The sequence below is a fragment of the Astyanax mexicanus genome, chromosome 4 (assembly GCF_023375975.1).
Source record: "Astyanax mexicanus isolate ESR-SI-001 chromosome 4, AstMex3_surface, whole genome shotgun sequence".
Classification (NCBI taxonomy): domain Eukaryota; kingdom Metazoa; phylum Chordata; class Actinopteri; order Characiformes; family Acestrorhamphidae; genus Astyanax; species Astyanax mexicanus.
Genome location: NC_064411.1, coordinates 46,861,846 through 46,881,871, shown reverse-complemented (window position 1 = coordinate 46,881,871; position 20,026 = coordinate 46,861,846). Strand labels below are relative to the sequence as shown.

General features: G+C 37.1%; 2 protein-coding genes across 3 annotated transcripts in view; both read left to right on the top strand.

Moving 5' to 3' along the window:
• LOC103042008 (interleukin-31 receptor subunit alpha) overlaps positions 1–6,029 on the top strand; it is a 33,895-nt gene extending 27,866 nt beyond the window's left edge. The window contains exons 13-15 of one of the 2 annotated variants that reach the window (XM_049478968.1): positions 235–316; positions 1,484–2,340; positions 2,892–6,029. In XM_049478968.1, the coding sequence (XP_049334925.1) occupies positions 235–316; positions 1,484–2,340; positions 2,892–3,075 (1,123 nt within the window). In that variant the 3' untranslated portion in view covers positions 3,076–6,029. Of the gene's footprint in view, positions 1–234; positions 317–1,483 lie in introns of both variants that reach the window. The other variant, XM_022678950.2, reaches the window with a different exon arrangement.
• Positions 6,030–9,442: 3,413 nt separating this feature from the next.
• The window catches only part of plpp2a (phospholipid phosphatase 2a), a 42,519-nt gene continuing 31,935 nt past the window's right edge, over positions 9,443–20,026 (top strand). Inside the window, exon 1 of the mRNA XM_007258433.4 lies at positions 9,443–9,974. Coding sequence (XP_007258495.1) covers positions 9,914–9,974 — 61 coding nt within the window. The 5' untranslated portion in view covers positions 9,443–9,913. The remainder of the gene's footprint in view (positions 9,975–20,026) is intronic.

Genomic DNA, 20,026 nt, shown 5'->3' with positions numbered 1-20,026 from the left:
TTGTAAAGTGTCTTTGGTTATCTTGAAAGATCTATATAAGAGTAACTTCATACATTTATTAACTTAAATTAGCTTCTCTATGATTAAAAAAAACCTTGGTTGTGGTTCTGCAAAGAGCATTTTATATGTATAGGTTCTATAGCAACAAAAAGGAGCCAAATCAAGTGAAAGAAACCTATAGGACAGAACTTCTCCTGAAGTGAGTGTAAGTTTTCCCTTGTTGTCCTCCATCAGGATTCAACAGCAGCTCTGCCCAGCCATTCCTGACCCCTCAAAGAGCAGCCTGTCCACCTGGCCACCTGTCTCTCCAACTCAGGTAATGTCAGAAAGCATCCATAAAATTGGTTTGAATAAAAAATAAACAGAATCTGTCTTTGATTTGACTTTCATTTTGATGTATTAGCTGTCTCTCTGTCACCACCAGTAATTGTACCCCATTTGCCTATGCAATGCTTACAGTCAGGGTTAAGACTAAGGTTAGGGTCTAAACCTGCACCTCCCATGTGGTTCTTCTGTGTCCATGCAGAAGAATCACTTGCTATCTTCAAACATCTGTTGCAGACCCACTTCATTCATTAGCACTAATACATATTAAAGCTTATATTACACCTACCATGTCTTGTTCTTGCACTAGTTCTTGCATAGTAGTCTTTATAAAGGCTCTTATTTTGAAAGTTGCTCTGGATAAGAACTTCTGCTAAATGCTATACATGTAAATGTTGGACAACTAGGATAAACTAGGCCTTTACCTTACCTTTCAGGTAAATGCAAACAATTCTAAACTTTCAGTAGCCAAAGTCAAAAGATTTTAAGTAATTTTGGAGCATTTGTATTAGTGCATTCACCATGACATTTTAACACAATGTAAAGGGACCTACAAAGATATTACTCCATATTGTTGTTCTGTTGCTTTAACACTAGGGGGCGGTGTGCAACAGTTTTATATACACAGCTCTGGAAAAAATATGAGATCACTTAAAATGATGAGTTTCTTTGATTTTACCAAATTGAAAACCTCTGGAATATAATTAAGATGAAGATGGATTCACCAGGAGTGGCATAAGGTTATCCAAAAGTAGTGTGTACGACTGGTGGAGGAGAACATGGCAAGATGCATGTAAACTGTGATTAAAAACCAGGGTTATTCCACCAAATATTGATTTCTGAACTTTAAAACTTTATGAATAAATTGTTTTCTTTGAATTATTTAAAAGGCTCAGGAACTGTGTTTTCTAGAATGATGGTGGTCCAGTTAAATACTTTTTAGATAATTTAGCTAGAGAGTTGGGGATAAAGTGGTTCAGGTGATAATCCTGACCTCACCAATGCTTCTGTCGCTGATGCTTCTGTTTGCAATCAAATCCTCACAGCAATGCTCCAAAATCTACTACAAATATTTTACTAGTCTAATGATTAATGCTCAATTAACACCAATTAAATTATTTGAAATTAACTTCATCTTTTCTCTTTTTTTGTCCTATAGAACAAGCTAACGGTCTTGGACTTCCGACCGTCCCCCTCTCTTTTTGAACTCATCTATTTGGGAGGAATAGCGGGCCATCATGATCATCATCAACACCACCATGACCTCAGCCAAGTCTGGTCTTTTAACCCCCAGTCAGTACCAACCAAGCCAGGAAGCCATGAAAGTAAATCCCTTATGATCTTTCAAAGGCCAGTTTTACCCAACACGGACAAACGAGAAACTGAACAAACACTCAACAGTCCACCACCTGCTGACGGCTTCACTGAAGATCTAATTATTGATCCCGGGATTAGGAGCAAATCTGTGGCAAAACCACAGCCTCCAAGTCTGTTGCTCTCTGAGTCCTATATTGGAGTAGACCTTGTGGACTTTCTTCCTTGTTGGAACACTGTGCCAGCATTAGACCCCTGTTCTCAAATCCAAGTATCATCCAGAAGTCCACCAAACCCACCGGTTCCACCAGAGTCTTCAGTTGGAGTGGATGCCATAGACCTTGTCTATCAACAGAACGTTAAATCAAGACAAGATCTGTCAGAGTTCTCTTGCAATTCCATTGCATCTAGTGCTAGTTGTTACCTTCCTGTCTCTGAGTCCTACGTTAACATCGAAGCGGAGGCCAAAGATCCCATCGATCTTCTCAGAAGAAGCAAGAATTCATTGTCAGAACATGAGTCCTGTTGCTACACCCACCTATCTACTACCTACCTACCCATCCCTGAACCTTCTCGGGCCTTCTGTAAAGACCTTGTGACTGAGACAGTGAACTCAAGTGAGGGTCCTGGTCAAACCAGCCTCAAGTCCAATTGTTCCAATCTGGTAAATTCAGTTTCTTCTACTTATATACCGTTCCCTGTGTTAGCTTCTGCTGATAAGAGGTCCACAGAGACAGTGGGGTTAACTAGAACCCAACAAGCTTGCCAGTCTCCACCTATCTGTACGGATTCTATGGTGGTGGATACCTATAGGATCTTGGGTCCGGAGGAGTGCCCACTTCTATTGCAGTTCTCGTTACAGAATCACAGCACCAAGGACTCCACAGACCTTCTTGGGTATAGCTGATCTGACAGCAGAACAGAATGAGTAGATGGGACATTCAAGAGAAGGGCACCAGAATAACCCGGTGTTCTTTGATGATAGGGTTGTGGATTTGATAACCAGGTGCCCAGGGAGCAGTGGGGATTAGACGTTCCCAAGAGTCCAACAGTGGCAGCTTGCTGAACCCAGATTTTAAACGCACAACTCTGAAGTAGGGGTTAAAGGCCTTTCTCAGAGAACCAACAGGGTCAGCTTGCCACTCAAGTGAGGGTCCTGGTCAAACCAGCCTCAAGTCCAATTGTTCCAATCTGGTAAATTCAGTTTCTTCTACTTATATACCGTTCCCTGTGTTAGCTTCTGCTGATAAGAGGTCCACAGAGACAGTGGGGTTAACTAGAACCCAACAAGCTTGCCAGTCTCCACCTATCTGTACGGATTCTATGGTGGTGGATACCTATAGGATCTTGGGTCCGGAGGAGTGCCCACTTCTATTGCAGTTCTCGTTACAGAATCACAGCACCAAGGACTCCACAGACCTTCTTGGGTATAGCTGATCTGACAGCAGAACAGAATCAGTAGATGGGACATTCAAGAGAAGGGCACCAGAATAACCCGGTGTTCTTTGATGATAGGGTTGTGGATTTGATAACCAGGTGCCCAGGGAGCAGTGGGGATTAGACGTTCCCAAGAGTCCAACAGTGGCAGCTTGCTGAACCCAGATTTTAAACGCACAACTCTGAAGTAGGGGTTAAAGGCCTTTCTCAGAGAACCAACAGGGTCAGCTTGCCACTCAAGTGAGGGTCCTGGTCAAACCAGCCTCAAGTCCAATTGTTCCAATCTGGTAAATTCAGTTTCTTCTACTTATATACCGTTCCCTGTGTTAGCTTCTGCTGATAAGAGGTCCACAGAGACAGTGGGGTTAACTAGAACCCAACAAGCTTGCCAGTCTCCACCTATCTGTACGGATTCTATGGTGGTGGATACCTATAGGATCTTGGGTCCGGAGGAGTGCCCACTTCTATTGCAGTTCTCGTTACAGAATCACAGCACCAAGGACTCCACAGACCTTCTTGGGTATAGCTGATCTGACAGCAGAACAGAATCAGTAGATGGGACATTCAAGAGAATGGCACCAGAATAACCCGGTGTTCTTTGATGATAGGGTTGTGGATTTGATAACCAGGTGCCCAGGGAGCAGTGGGGATTAGACGTTCCCAAGAGTCCAACAGTGGCAGCTTGCTGAACCCAGATTTTAAACGCACAACTCTGAAGTAGGGGTTAAAGGCCTTTCTCAGAGAACCAACAGGGTCAGCTTGCCAAACTCGGGTATCAAACCCACTCACCTAGTCATCAACAGCCCAGTAGTTACAGCATTGATAACAGAGTTGTGAATACAATATCCCCATGCCCAGGAAGCAGTGAGGGTTGTGGATTCACTCCCCCAGTGCTTGGGGAGCAGTGGCGATTTAGACCCTTAGTTCTTGGGCTCAATAGTGTCAGCTTGCCAAACTCTGGTATTGAACCCACAACCCTGCAATCAGTAACCTGTTAGTGATTGATTACAGAGTTTTGCATTTGATACCTTGGTGCCCAATGACAGTGGCAGCTTTTGGACATGGGTATCGAACCCATGTCCAATCCTGTCGACAATGACCCAATGATTATTGATAGCAGGATTTGATACCCTTGGAAAGCAGTGAACCCACAACCCTGTCATCCATTACCATCAGGTTATTAATGACATGGTTGTGTGTTCAACACTCTTGGGCCATTAAGCCACCACAAAAAAATCAGGTTTTCCGATAAACACGGTGAGTTGTTGGCCCAGTTGGGTTCCTGGGGTACTCAGAGAACACTTGAGGTTTGTTTACCATCAATCAGCTAATTGATGAACTGTTGCTGAGCACATCACAGACTATTGATGAGGTGCTAACTGTGGCACCAGCTGCTTGTGAGGGCAACCAATGGGGGTTACTTCCAATGCCTAATCACATTCCAAGTTAAGTGTTGTTATGACTCTGATATAGTATAGGAATGTCATTCATCTCAGTCATCTCAACACGTGATATGGTCAAAGAATGATTGTAACTGTAATCGGTTTTGTTCATTTGATTATTTGTTTATTTGTTTGTGTGGCTGTAATAATAATTGTGAAACTGGCTGTGTCATATCTGAACTTTTGTTGTGCTACATTAAGCCTTGAGGACTGATTCTGTACCAGTTGTTTACTATGTGAAGTAGGGTGGGTGTTGTTTTTGTACTGTATGAATGTTATACATGAAAAGGAGCATGTTGCTGTACTTTTTATGCTATGCTATGAAACCGAGTAAGCATTATAATTATGAAGAAACACCAGCTCTTGTAGTTAAGCAGCTGAACATCACACTGGAACATTGTTTTTACTCTTCTGCACCAACTTTGCTCTACAACCTTGGATTTTTCAAAATAGCAGGTGTGAACCATGCCGTAATCTATGGCCTGGAACAAAGGATAAAAAATTGGTCCAAACTAAATAAGTGGTTTTAGTCTGGATCAACTGTGTAAAACCACTTTTTGGATGGTTCAGACTTTTAAACCAGTTACAGTAAGTTACAAGTAAACACTCTCCAATACGTTCTGTGGGTTAGATATATTGTATATATATATATATTGTATATATATATATTTCTCTGAAAGATGTTCACACAAACATTCACTTTACTCCACTCTCTAAATCAAAATGATTTATATTAAATAAATATGAATTATGCCAAACATGTCTTGACTGATTAAGTACATTTTGAAACCGTAAATTTTACTTTGCACCAAACTATTCTCTTAATGGAATGAAATGAGCCAAGAAATGCAGATTTGCAGATATGAGACTTATGTTGAGAATCCAGCTGACGAAGCTTAATGAAGAAGAGGAAGAGCGTATGTGTTTGGACAGATGGGCAGATTCCTCCATCCGCTTCCACAGTGCTGATCCAGGCGACTCCGTTCATAAGATAGGCCCCTCGCCAGTAGCGGAATTACAGATAAAGATGTATCTTTTCCTTTTTTTATCCACCCGTCCTTTCCTTAGAATTGTGAGCAGTTGTTTATTCACTCTTCCCCTAATTCCATTACTTCTTCCCCCAATATGTACACTTATTGCACCAAATTTCACAACTCTTTCTACCAATTATAAAACTAATTTTTTTTTCAAATTATTAAACTATTGCTCCAAATTCTCTAAATCTTCCCTCTAATTCCACAAACTCCCTGCCTAGTCTTTCACAAATGTTTTCCCAAATTCCACATCTCCTCCCCCACATCCACAATGCTTCCCCCAAATTCCACAGCTCTTTCCACAATTTCACAACTTTTTTTTCACATTCAACAACCTTTCCCCCAAATCAACAGTGACTCACCCAATATCCAAAACTATTCTCCCAATTTACACTACTTTACACCCAAATTCACAAACGGTTCCCCCAATTTCAACAACTTCTCCTTCAAAACTATTCTCCCAAATTACACTACTTCACACCCAAATTTCCAAAACTGTTCCCCCAACTTCAACAACTTTTTCCCCAAAATAATTTTCCCAAATTACACTACTTTACACCCGAATTCCCAAATTTCAACAAACGTTTCTCCCCAATCAATTATCCAAAATTACACTACTTTACACCCAAATTCACAAACTGTTCCCCCAATTTCAACAACTTCTCCTTCAAAACTATTCTCCCAAATTACACTACTTTACACCCAAATTCACAAACTGTTCCCCCAATTTCAACAACTTCTCCTTCAAAACTATTCTCCCAAATTACACTACTTCACACCCAAATTTCCAAACTGTCCCCCCCTAATTTTAACAGCTTTTTCCCCAAAATAATTTTCCCAAATTACACTACTTTCCACCCAAATTCCAAAACTGTTCCCCCAACTTCAACAACTTTTTCCCCAAAATAATTTTCTGAGATTACACTACTTTACACCCGAATTCCCAAATTTCAACAAACGTTTCTCCCCAATCAATTATCCAAAATTACACTACTTTCCCACCAAATTCCAAAACTGTTCTCCCAATTTCAACAACTTTTCCCCCAAAACTATTCTCCCAATTACACTACTTTTTCCCAAATTCACAAACTGTTTCCATAATTTCAGCAACTTTTCCCACAAAACAATGAACCTAAATTACACTACTTTCCCCCCAAATTTTCAAACCGTTCCCCCAATTCATACAATTTTCCCCCTAAATTTTTCTCCCGATTATTCTACTTTCCAGTGAAAATCCAACAACTTTTCCCCGTAAACAATTATCCCAAATTACACTACCTTCCACCTTAATTCCCCAATTTCAAAAACCTTTCCCCAAAACAACTGTCCAAAGTTACACTATACTTTCTGCTCAAATTCACTAATTTCAAAAACCTTTCCCCAAAACAACTGTCCAAAGTTACACTATACTTTCTGCTCAAATTCACTAATTTCAACAACATTTCACCAAATTCAACAACTGTCTGAACAAAATCCACATCTCTTTCCCCAAAATCATCAACTACTACCCCAAATCCCACAGCAACTCCTGCAAAACCTACAGCTGCCCCAAATTGCACTACTTTTCACCCAAATTCCAGAACTATTCTCCACACTTCCACAAACCTTTTCACAAATTTAACAACTATTCCCCCATATTCCACAACTTTAAGGGCACCGTTTTTTACCACAATTTATCCCTAAATTTCATTCCTTTTATTTTTCTTATGGCCATTTATTTAAATTAACATAAACCCACTTGTCTCTCTATCTCCAATGTAAGTGTGTACTTAAAACATGCGTTTTATGTTTTTCTGATGCTTCTTGACTGCTTCTTAATAAATCTGAACTCTTCTGGCTCGACTCCTGCTGTCTTGCTCTGCGGTTGTTTAGAGCTGCCAGGTAGCGGTGAGGACTTTGTTACATTTACATTTTAAGACATTCCTGAACAAAACACATCTTATTCTCAAAATTCTAAATGCAATATCTAAACTCATGATAGTGTCCCTTAAAAAACTGTATCACTTGCAAAAGCCGTTAAATAGTTTTACTTTGAATGGTAATAAGCCTGGTTGTCTGTTTTCATTCATTTATATAAATAACTTTTAATAAAACAATGAAAAGCTTCAAATCTGAGGCCAATCACAACAACAGTGTAACACGGATATACTACATACTAAATATTTGCTTCAAAACCTGATTCCCAACACTACACTTGTTTTACAGAGGATTATCATCCCACACACACACACACAAATGTGGACAAAAGAGACATGGTGTTCAGTATTTACAGTGCAGTTAGTTAAATAACGCTCTTTGTTGATTTTCTACAGGAAACAAAAATGTGGCTTTTCTTTGTGTAGATTTTAGAGCACAATGTGTCCTCTGTAGAGGATGAGTTCACATAGATTTAGTATCTGACCCCTACGTGACCCTGACCAAGATAAAGAGGATCAAGAAGAAGTGGATCCAATGTTTGGAAATGTGTTCAAATTTGTAAAATAAAATAAAATAATGTAAAATCCAATAAAATTAAAAAAAAAAAAAACTAAATGTATATTTACTAAAAATTACATTTCCCTAAATATATTTTATATATTTAATATGTGTCAGACATAGGCAAGGCCTTCACAAAACTATAATATAGGCCTATAATAATTGTATGTGATTATTATTTTTATGCTGTTAAATTTAGTTATTTTGTTATTTTGTATTTATGGCAAAATTTCCAAGTGTGTAGGTGACCCAGCTTGCCAAATGACTTTAAATCAACGTTCTTCAATGTTTCACAACCATTCAAAACCTTTAAATGAACATTGATCCTGTGTTAGAACTTCAACATTAACCAATTAGCCTCTTCGTCAAAGTTAAATAGACAATAAAAGCAACCTGCTTTTATTGTCATTTTTCCACTATTAACCTTAAAATATGTAATGCAACCACTAAATAATAACGTTTATTCAACGTCCTTTTATATGAGGGGAGTTTTTTTATCATTATGAATTTCCAAAAACAACATAATCATAAATAAATAAGAACATCCATTTACCTTTAACAAACTAAACAAAACACTTAGACTGATAACACATCTCATCATTCATCAGCTAACATATTTTATTCCTTCATATACTTTATAGTGGACACACAATTAAGAGACGTTATAAATAAATCACACAAAAAGGGATGACCTTAACCAGACAACATTTCCAGAAGAGAATTATCAGATTCAGAAGTAAAGTTAAAACAAGCTAAAAAAAAAAAAACATCATTACATGTATATGTTTGAGTAAAATGAGCATTGTTGTTCTATTCTATAAACTACGGACAAATTCCAAATACTTTTTTCTGCATTTATTTGCAGAAAATGAGAAACGGCTGAAATAACCACAAAACAAGATGTAGAGCTTTCAGACATTAAATAATGCAAAGAAAACAAGTTCATACTCATAAAATTCTTAAAAGTCTTAATGCATCTTGGCATGTTCTCCTCCACCAGTCTTATACAATGCTTTTGGATAACTTTATGCCACTTCTGGTGCAAAAATCAAGCAGTTCAGCTTGGTTAGATGGCTTGTGGTCAGATCATCCGTCTTCCTCTTGATTATATTCCAGAGATTTTCAATTTGGTAACATCAAAGAAACTCATCATTTTAAAGTGGTGTCTAGAATATAAATGTTTACAATATATTTTGAAGGTTTATTTGATGTATTGATATAATAACACATTGTATATTTAAGTGTAAATAAGTAGTTAACATTAATGGGGGAAGAAAAGATGTGACGCCAAAATATTATTATGAGGGTGGGCAGTAAGGTCGTGACGTCAACGCGGGGGGCAGGAGACACCAGGCGGTCTCGCGCTGCTGACTAACTGACTGAGCGCACAGCAGAAGAGCAGCAGCAGCTACCGCGCGCGCACTGTCTCTGTCTCTCTGTGTGTGTGTGACTGTGCGTGTGTGAAAGAGAGTAAGTGTGTGAGACGAGAGTGTTTCCTGGAGAATTCCCCACCGGCCGCCTTCCGCGTGGGAATCCTGCTGCAGAGCTTCTCCACAAACACTCCTGTCAACTTCTGCTGCTCTCAACACACACATACTCTCTCTCTCTCTCTCTCTCTCTCTCTCTCTCTCTCTCTCTCTCTCTCTCTCTCACACACACACACACTCTCTCAGAGTGTATAAACACAGAGTGTGTGTGTGAAGAAATCAGTGCACAGGTATAGAGGAGCAGCAGAGGATCCGGAAGAACTGCTTTTCCTCGTTTCTCCAGCGTGGAGCTGAGCTGAGGAGTGTGTGTGTATGAGTGTGTGAGAGAGAAAGAGAGAGTGTGTGTGTGTATAGAAGAGTGTGTGTGTTTGTGTGGGAGGACAAGAACAGCTGCTGAAACATGATGGAGTTAAAGAAGAAGAAGGTCTTCATCCTGCTGGATATGCTGTGTGTGCTGGTCGGTAAGTCTGATAGCAGCTTGTCAATATGGCCGACAGTGTCTCACCTGTTATTATCAGCCAACAGGTAACTCAGACCAACACCAGGAAACTCAGCATTAACCCCTTTAACCCCTCACTGAACTCAACTGTAGCCTTAACAATATTGGGTTACATACTTCATTAGGTACTCCTGTAGTATTGCCTTAAAGAGCTGGGCATTGTTGCACAATTGCGTCACAGTGAGCTTTAGGTCAGGTACTCTAGGTGCTGTGCCTTACAATACTTCTGATATACTGTCTAGTAGTTATAGTACTTCTGTGGTGCTGTATAATGGGTTAAATACGTCTGTGGTATTGTTTATTAGGTTCATTCCTTCTGTTGTGCTGTATAATGGGTTAAAACCTTCTGTAGTGCTGTATAATGGGTTAAATGCCTTCTGTGGTGCTGTATATTTGGTTGAATACTTCTGTGGTACTGTAAAAAGGTTAAATATTTCTTTGGCGCAAAACAATGGGTTAAATCCTTCTGCACTGCTGTGTAATGGGTTAAATTCTCCTGTGGTACTGTATAATGGGTTAAATGCCTTCTGTGGTACTGTATAATGGGTTAAATAGTTATGCATAATGGGTTAATACTTCTGTGATATTGTATAATGGATTCAATAATTTTGTGGTGGTGTATAATGGCTTAAATACTTCAGTGATATTGTATAATGGATTAAATATTTGTATGGTGATGTATAGTGGGTTAAATACTTATGTGGTGGTGTATAATGGGTTAAATATGTCTGGTGCTGCATAATGGGTTAAATCCTTCTGAGGCACTGTATAATGGGTTACACTCTTGTGAGGTACAGTATAATATATTAAATACTTATGAGGTACTGTATGATGGGTTGAATCATTTTGTGGTGGTGTATTATGGGTTAAAAACCTCTGTGGTGCTGTATATTTGGTTATATTCTTCTGTGGTACTGTTTAAAAGGTTAAAATACTTATGTGGTGCTGTATACTGGGTTAAATACTTATGTGATACTGTATAATGGGTTAAATAGTTGTGCTGTATACTTCTGTGGTGCTGTATAATGGGTTAAATCCTTCTAAAGGGGCTGTATAATGGGATACATTCTTATGATGTACTGTATAACAGATTAAATACTTCTGTGGTGCCTTATAAAGGGTTAAATACTTTTGTGATATTGTAAAGTGGGTTATATAATTTTGTGGTGGCATATAATTGGTTAAATAGTATTTTATATCTGTCTATCAAAAGGTGGGCATTCTGGCAGTGTATTGCAACTTATACCCTTTGATAGTGTAGTTCTGTATCATATGTTTATAATGACCCAGAATGTTTTAAATACTTATTAGGTGCTGCAAAGTACTTCCATTCCAGTCTATAATGAGTTAAATACAATAAGTGAAACACATTAACCTATGACTGAACAGTGCTATAGTAAACATATGTCTAATACATACATACTGAGCAAAAAACTTCAATAAATGCTTCTGTAGTATTGTCTAATAGTATAATAAAGAGCTGAGTATTGTGTGCACGCCTATGTGATCAATTCAACTATTGCGTCAAAATATGCTTTACCGGTACGTCATGTACTCTAGGTGCAGTGCTTTATAATGGATACAAGGTTGGCACTCTGACGGTAGGTTATCTGTATCATACACTCTTAAAAACCCAGAATGGGTTAAATATTTTGTTAAATACTTGTGTAGGACTGAATAATACATTCTGCTCCAATCTATAATGAGTTAACACAAAAGAGCCCATGGTGACGCATCTGTTGCAGACCCTATAACAGCTGTGTAAAGTTCTATACAACACTCTGTCCTTCTCTTTAACTCATGAAGTTCCTCAGTGACATTTACTGAACGTTCTGAGAGCATCACTGGACAGCGTGTGAACATGTGTTCATTCATTTGACCTCATTAATAATGTTAGCTGGGTTAGTTCTGGAGATAAAACTAGTTTATTCTAGTTCAAACTAGATTGTACAGCTGTTTTTTAATGCTTTAATTTGTGTTTAACATTTTTAGAACAAAATGAAAAGAATAGTTAGGTTATTGTTGTCATTTATGTTACAACATGATTTTAACCTTAAAAAATTTACAGTCATGAATGAGCTACCCACTGAATTTATCTGATTTGAAATTGGTAGCAATATTCAGAAATGGGTTTAAACCCATAAAATAAGTGAAACACAACAAACCCCCTGACTTAACAGTGCTATAGTAAACATGCTAGAAACTGTAGTAGCACTGTGTGCGATGTGTGCTATAAAACATAATTACTGGAATAAACATTTCATTAAATACTATCTTATTAAAAATATATCAGTACTGTGGTGCTATGTTCTAATTGGCATGATCAGTTACACCACGCACACATCAGCACTTATTTCCAGTACATACAGCGGTACAGTGCTTTATAATACTTCTTTGGTAGTATGTAACTGATTAAACACTGTATAATGCTTCAAAACCAGCTTATAATGGGTTAAGTACTTTCGTAAATGCTCCAGCAGTGCTTTTTAATACTTTAAAAAAAGTCTACAAAACATTAACCCCTGAATAAACTGTGCTGTAGTAAAAATCCAAAAACTGAATTAGTAGTACTGAGAACAGTTCTGTATGATATGTATTTAATGGGTTAAATGCTTCACTAATTACTCATGTAGTGCTTTCTAATTGTATAATAAAGAGGTAAGCATTGTGGCACTATGTTCTAATTGGCATGATCAGTTACATCACATTGCACATTTTTCCAGTATGTCATGTACTCTAGGTTCAGTGCCATAAAATACTGCTGTGATAGTCTATAAAGGGTTAAACGCTTGGTTAAATTGTATTGTAATGTTATATAATACTTACATAATAATAAAACAATCTGCAATGGGTTAAATGCTTCAGTAAATGCTTCTGTGAGTTAAATACTTCGATAAACACCTATGAAGTGCTGTTTAATCCAAGTTCTTACGTTCCAAGCTTCCAACACACCTGCACTATGACTATGTGATGTTGTAAAGAATACAAAATAAAATCTGGATTAGCATCAAATTTTTTTTAGTTCCTACAAAACAACTAAAAAAGACAAAAAAAAGTTTTATTATTTGTAGATGTGTCAAAATAGTAACAAACCTAACCATTAAGAGCTTTCCAAATATTAGACTAATGTTTCTTTTACATTTTAACATGTTCAAGGCAGTGAAAACTGTGCAAGTCAGAGTTAAAGTTGTATGTTACTAATATAAATGCAAAAGTTTAATTTAGCCATTCGTTTAATAACAGCCAGCAGCTTCATAACCTCTTTATATTTCAGTTTTTTACATGTTTCTGACAGAATCGCAAACCTATCTATGGAAATTCTGTCTGGCAGGTTCTATATGTTATATATGTTATATAAGTTGAACAGTTTTGATTAACCCATTAATCTCCAGTAATTTGATTCATTCAATTAATTTCCCAGACTCACTAATCCGAGAATCATTATTTAGTCTGGTACAGTTGAGTTGGTGTCTAGATAATTTTTTTTTTGTCTAGTTTAAACTAGCTTCTACAGCTGTTTTAACCTTTTATCCATTTAAATGCTTTAATTTATGTTTTACATTCTATATAACTAGTTCCGAACTGATTAACCCATTAACCTCCAATGATTCAATTCATTCAATTAATTTCCCAGCATCAACATGAACTAATTTGAGAATCATTATTTAATCTGGTACAGTTGGTGTCTAGATAAAACGAGTTTATTCTAATTTAAACTCGCTTCTACAGCTCTGTTTTAACTATTTAACTTTTAAATGCTTTAATTCATGTTTTACATTTTATATAACTAGTTCCGAACCGATTAACCCATCAACCTCCATTAATTCAATTAATTTGCTTAATTTCCCAGCACTTACATGAACTAATCCGAGAATCATTATTTAGTCTGGTACAGTTGAATTGTTGTTTAGATAAAAGTAGTTTTTTTTCTAGTTTAAACTAGCTTCTACAGCTCTGTTTTAACCATTTAACACTTTAAATGCTTTAATTTATGTTTTACATTCTATATAACTAGTTCTGAACTGATTAATATCCAGTAATTCAATTAATTTGATTAATTTCTCAGCACTTACATTATCTAATTCAAGAATCATAGTTTAATCTGGTACAGTTTTGGTGTCTAGATAAAACTAGTTTATTCTAGTTTAAACTAGCTTCTACAGCTGTGTTTTTTAAATATTTAACCCTTTAAATGCTTAAATTTTTGTTTTACATTCTATATAACTAGTTCCGAACTGATTAACCCAATAACCTCCAATGATTCAATTCATTCAATTAATTTCCCAGCATCAACATGAACTAATTTAAGAATTATTATTTATTCTGGTGCAGTTGTTGTGTAGATAAAAGTAGTTTTTTCTAGTTTAAACTAGCTTCTACAGCTCTGTTTGAACCATTTAACCCTTTAAATACTTTGCTTTATGTTTTACATTCTATATAACTAGTTCCGAACTGATTAACCCATTAATCTCCAGTAATTCGGTTCGTTTGATTAATTTCCACAACACTGACATGAACTTATCCAAGAATCATTATTTAATCTGGTACAATTGGTGTCTAGATAAAACGAGTTTATTCTAGTTTAAACTCGCTTTTACAGCTCTGTTTTAACCATTTAACCCTTTAAATGCTTTAATTTATGTTTTACATAAATCTATATAAGTAGTACCAAACTGATTAACCCATTAACCTCCAATGATTCAATTCATTCAATTCATTTCCCAGCATCAACATGAACTAATCCGAGAATCATTATTTAGTCTGGTACAGCTGGTGTCTAGATAAAAGTTTTTTTTTCAGTTTAAACTAGCTTCTACAGCTCTGATTTACAATTTAACTCTTTAATTTATGCTTTCATTTATGTTTCACTGTCTATATAAGTAGTTCCAAATTGATTAACCCATTCATCTCTAATAATTTGATTAATTTTCACAACACTGACATGAACTTATCCAAGAATCATTATTTAATCAGCTACAGTTGGTGTCCTGAGATGAGACAGAACACAAATATGTACCATCTCAGGACTGTCTTGTCAAATGCTGAGATTACATTTAGCAAGCGATTACAGTTTGTCTGTCTCGTTGGCATTTTACACTGGGTGAAAGTGTTTTCGATGCATCACACGAATCTGCAACATTCCTTGCCTGAGTACTAGGTTAAGCAATCTACCAACGCCGCAATGCTGCCAGCCCATAAAGTAGGTATGTTCTGAGGTCTGGAAGGCAGGTTAGATTTGGGATTGAGCCAAACATTTTGGAACATGTCCTGATCGGCAAGGTTAACATGGATATGTGATTATTATTTATTTTTTTAGAGCACATTTGTTTTATGTTATAAAATTTTATTCAAAATTTAATTCAGTGGTCTTGAATTTGTTTGTAAAATTTTTCTCATTTAGAAATGGGTGTTTCTGGCTTTGTAAGCAGTGTGACGTAATGTGTGTTATCTTTGCATGGCATGCTTAAATCCCTATGAGGGCACATGCACACATGCAGTACACTGGGCACTGTTTAACCCTGTAGGCACCAGGCATGCACCACAGGCTGGTAGCCGCAAGCTTTTCCCTGAATTTCCTACAGTAGGGAAAAGAGAAACTCATTAAAAAGGGAAGCTCAGAACTCGAGTACTGAGACATGAAGAAAGAAGATCACGCTTTGTTTGGACGATCCGTGGTTCTCAAGCCTGGTCCTGAATGTGTTATTCTAACACACCCACCTCAGCTCAGGAAGGTTGTGATAAGCAGCAGATAGGTTGTAACAGATGTGTTTTTTTCACCATTAAATAAACCCTACACATACTTTTACATACCCTAAAATTACTTTCGTCTTGCTTTTCTTAAGGAAAAAAAAACATTATCTACAAAAACACAATGTAATTGGATTTATTGGGTACTAAATATATTTTAAAATCCAAGCAGACAAAGCAACAGAGCACAATACATTTACTCCTGCAGTGCTAATCTAATCATGGATTTATTTCAGCATGGCTATTCACACATTAGCTAGCTAGCTACCACAGGGGTCAAATTTTAGTCATAAATGTACCTCAGCAGTGCTACTCAACTTGCATATGAGTAAAATTTACACAAAGAAAGTGTGCCAGGCTTTTGTAAACAAAAAAAAAGGCTAATGATAAGTTAGCACAGCTAACATTATCATTAGGTCTGTACAGTTTGTACCTTTCAGAAGGAGTCCTATACAAAAACACTGTTTTTTTTTTGCAATTAGACATTTATATCTATTGTTCATATGTTAATTAATTTGATTAAAATATATATTTTACAGCTTTTTATGTTTACACTACTCTCTAAATATATCTATGTTTACATATTCTATGTGTAAACCATTTACAATGCCAATAAACTGGCCTGCAGTGACAATTGTATATATAACAGCTTTTTTGCTGCTTGATACAAAAACATAATTTGTTCTCATCTTTTTCATGATTATACTATGTTGCCAAAAGTATCTGCTTTCCTGCATTGTGTTTGGTAATATAATTCTTGGATGGAGCTTCTTAGCCTCGGAAACCTATTCCATTAATCTCTCTACGCTCTACTGTTCTAGAGCTAATCTAAAGACCACATGTAGTTTGGAGGTCTGTAGTGATTGACTCTGCAGAAAGTTGGAGACCTTTGCACATGGCTGACCCCGCTCTGTTATTTTACAGTTATAGACTTCACAAGTTGCTGTCCTTCCCAGCCGCTTCTACTGTGTTTTAATATCACTGACAGTTGGCTGTGGAATCTTTAATAGAGGAAATTTCAGGACTGAACTTGTTGCACAGGTGCTGCATCCTATCATGGTACCACAGAGCTGGAGTTCACTGAGCTCCTGAGAGAGAACCATTCTTTCACTAATGTTTGTAGAAGCAGTCTGCATGACTAGCTGCTGCTTTTATACACATGTAGCCATGGAAGTGATTAGAAGCTAAGTTCAGTCTGGATGGGTGAATGTATACTTTTGGAAATATAGTGTATCTACTAAAGGCAGATTTTATTATTTTTTAATATTATTAATTTTACTCCGTGAAATGCCTGATCAGGGATTTCTGTTGAAATAAAAAAATACAGCTCTTGGGAAAAAATAAAAGACCACTTAAAAATGATGAGTTTTTTTATTTTACCAAACTGAAAACCTATGAAATATAATCAGTGGGAAGATGGATAATCATTGAGTTTTTTTTGCACCAGGAGTGGCATAAAGTTATCCAAAAGCAGTGTGTAAAACTGGTGGAGGAGAACATGCCAAGGTGCATTAAAAATGTGATTAAAAAACAGGGTTATTCCACCAAATATGGATTTCTGAACTCTTAAAACTTTATAAATATGAAATTTTCTTTGCTTTATTTAAGGTCTGAAAGCTCTGCTTCTTTTTTTTTGTCATTTCAGCCATTTTCTAATTTTCCGTAATTAAATGCTCTAAATGAGACAATTTTATTTGGAATTTGGGAGAAATGTTGTCTGTAGTTTATAGAATAAAACAACAATGTTCATTTTACTCAAATATTTACCTATAAATACCAAAATCAGAGAAACTGATTCAGAAACTGAAGTGGTCTCTTAATTTTTTCCAGAGCTGTATAGTGTAGAACTACAAAATATTGCAATGCCATTTTCCATTGCAATCCAGTATCGTGCAGCCCTAACAATAAAGGTCTTATCTTCTTCTGTATTCAGTTTGTGAAGAAATTAACAAGTTCAGGACCACCTAAGGCATATTTTAATAATTCGGTTCCAATCCCTTGTGTTTACTGCTGTTCTCACACACTCTTAACTATCAGTATAACGTCTTTCTGCATGTGCATCTGTCCGTCTGACCAGCCTGATGGTCACTGACCAGTCAGGGGTCACTGGTGCAGCTGGTACATGATTTCAGTTGGACTTCATTTAGTTGAGCAGGAGTAAGCATTTAGGCTGGTCTTGTTTGGCATGTGGCTTCACATTCCTGCACCTGTTGATGTGTGTGTGTGTGTGTGTGTGTGTGTGTGTGTGTGTGTGTTATGTAAAGAGTAAATCAGGGAGGCTTGTTAAGACTTGCTGTGGATTGAGGCGAATGGTGTGGGCTTCAGTTTTGCCTGCTGTCAGAACAGGAGTCCCACTCCTCAGCCAGGTCTTTGTTCTGGTTGCAGAGGGTGTTTGAACAGCTCTGTGTTTACCTGTCTACCCAGACAAGGACAAATATTAGTGGACGTGTCTCATTTTTTGCTCTGTTTGTAAAATGCAGGGCAAAAAACACGGTATCTTAAAACAGCAGTGTTAGCAGTAACACACATTAACATTAGCCTACTCTGGGTGCAACTGCTGAGAGCTGTACACGTACAGCTCTCTGAAAAAAAATAAGAGACTTAAAAAACTTAAAAATTATACGTTTCTTTGATTTTACCAAATTGAAAACCTCTGGAATATAATTAAGAGGAAGATGGATGATCACAAGCCATCAAATCAAGCTGAACTGCTCAAATTTTTGCACCAGGAGTGGCATAAAGTTATCCAAAAGCAGTGTGTAAGACTGGTGGAGGAGAACATGCCAAGATGCATGAAAACTGTGATTTAAAATCGGGGTTATTCCACCAAATATTGATTTCTGAACTAAAAAAAGCAGTCCATGCTGAAACACCCTTTATAACTTCAGCATGAATGGATTTGGGGCTGAAGCCCTGTAGGTTAAGTTGGTGTCACTCCAATTGAGCCAATTTTTGCAGCTAAGTCTCCGTGGGTGGTAATGATCGTGACCTGTGGCATCTGGCTAGAAGTGTCTGGCTAGAATGCAAACAGATAAACGACACACACATCCAACAGGCCAGTGCAACATTCTTTAGCTTCAACAGGACATGAAAAAAGCAATATCTGTGGATTTTTTTTTTATTTTATCTTAACATCCATTGTAAGGCCTTTTTTATAAAATAAATGTAGAATTAAATCTAGATTTTCCACTATATCTGCCTTTTAATATATATTTTTAAATTAACAAAAGCTTGATCAACCTGCTTAAACACCTCTTCAACCTGTGCTGTTAAACTCCACGCCTGTGTGTTGTAGCAGCAGCTGTTGGTTTAGGTTGTGAGTCTCGGCAGTGCAGGTGTGGAAAGCACACATTTAACACACTGTGGAACTGAAGGCTGGTAATGAGCTTTACTGTGATCACGGTGAGCCGGCTGTAAGGCTGCTTTAGCGTTGTGTGCTGGGGGTTTAGAGGTTGGGAAATCCGCATGCGGGGAGATTTGTTGTTGTTCTCGCTGGAAGCTGAGCGATTGTTGTGGCTCGCTCTTATCTGTGTGCACGTGAGCTTTAGTGTGTGGGTGTGTGTTTGGTTGTGATTTGAGCTGTGATTATAGACAGTGCAGACAGTGTAGAAGTGTATTTAAACGTGCAAAATATTTCTAATTTATAATTTAATATATACTAAAATATCATTGACCTATAGAAACAGTGCACTTTGTGTAATTTGGGGGAATTTTGCACTCAGTTTAAATAGCTGTAAATGGGAAATTGTGGCTGAATGTGTCTTTAAACAGCTTTAATATAAAACATCAACACCAATCTCTCTTGAACTCACTTTTTGGATGCTTTTGAATGCCTAAAAACACTCCAAGTGCGAAGAAATTCATCAATCCATTTTCTGTAAATCAGTTGAAATAGTTTGGTGTCAGGAGTCATATGTTTCTGTGAGCCGTTTGGATGGTTCCCTTATTGTAACATTAGAATAAGGAAACCTGCATAGAACCACTCTGGCTCCACCCCTCACCTGTCAACCCCCCCTACAGCCCCACCCACTAGATTTGCTGAAGAAATGCCACAGTACACAGCAGGATTAGCCAGTAGACTTTGTCTGATGGAGGGATCTGTACATAATGTCCATGTCAAGTCATCAAGAGAAGTATTTTCAGTTTTGTGCTTCTATCACAGTTAAGCATGAGCTAGCTTGTTTGTGATTTTTCATTAAGCACAAGCTAACACTAGCATGTGGTAAACACAAATTTTAAAAAGGTTAAAATTTGAATAAAAGTAAC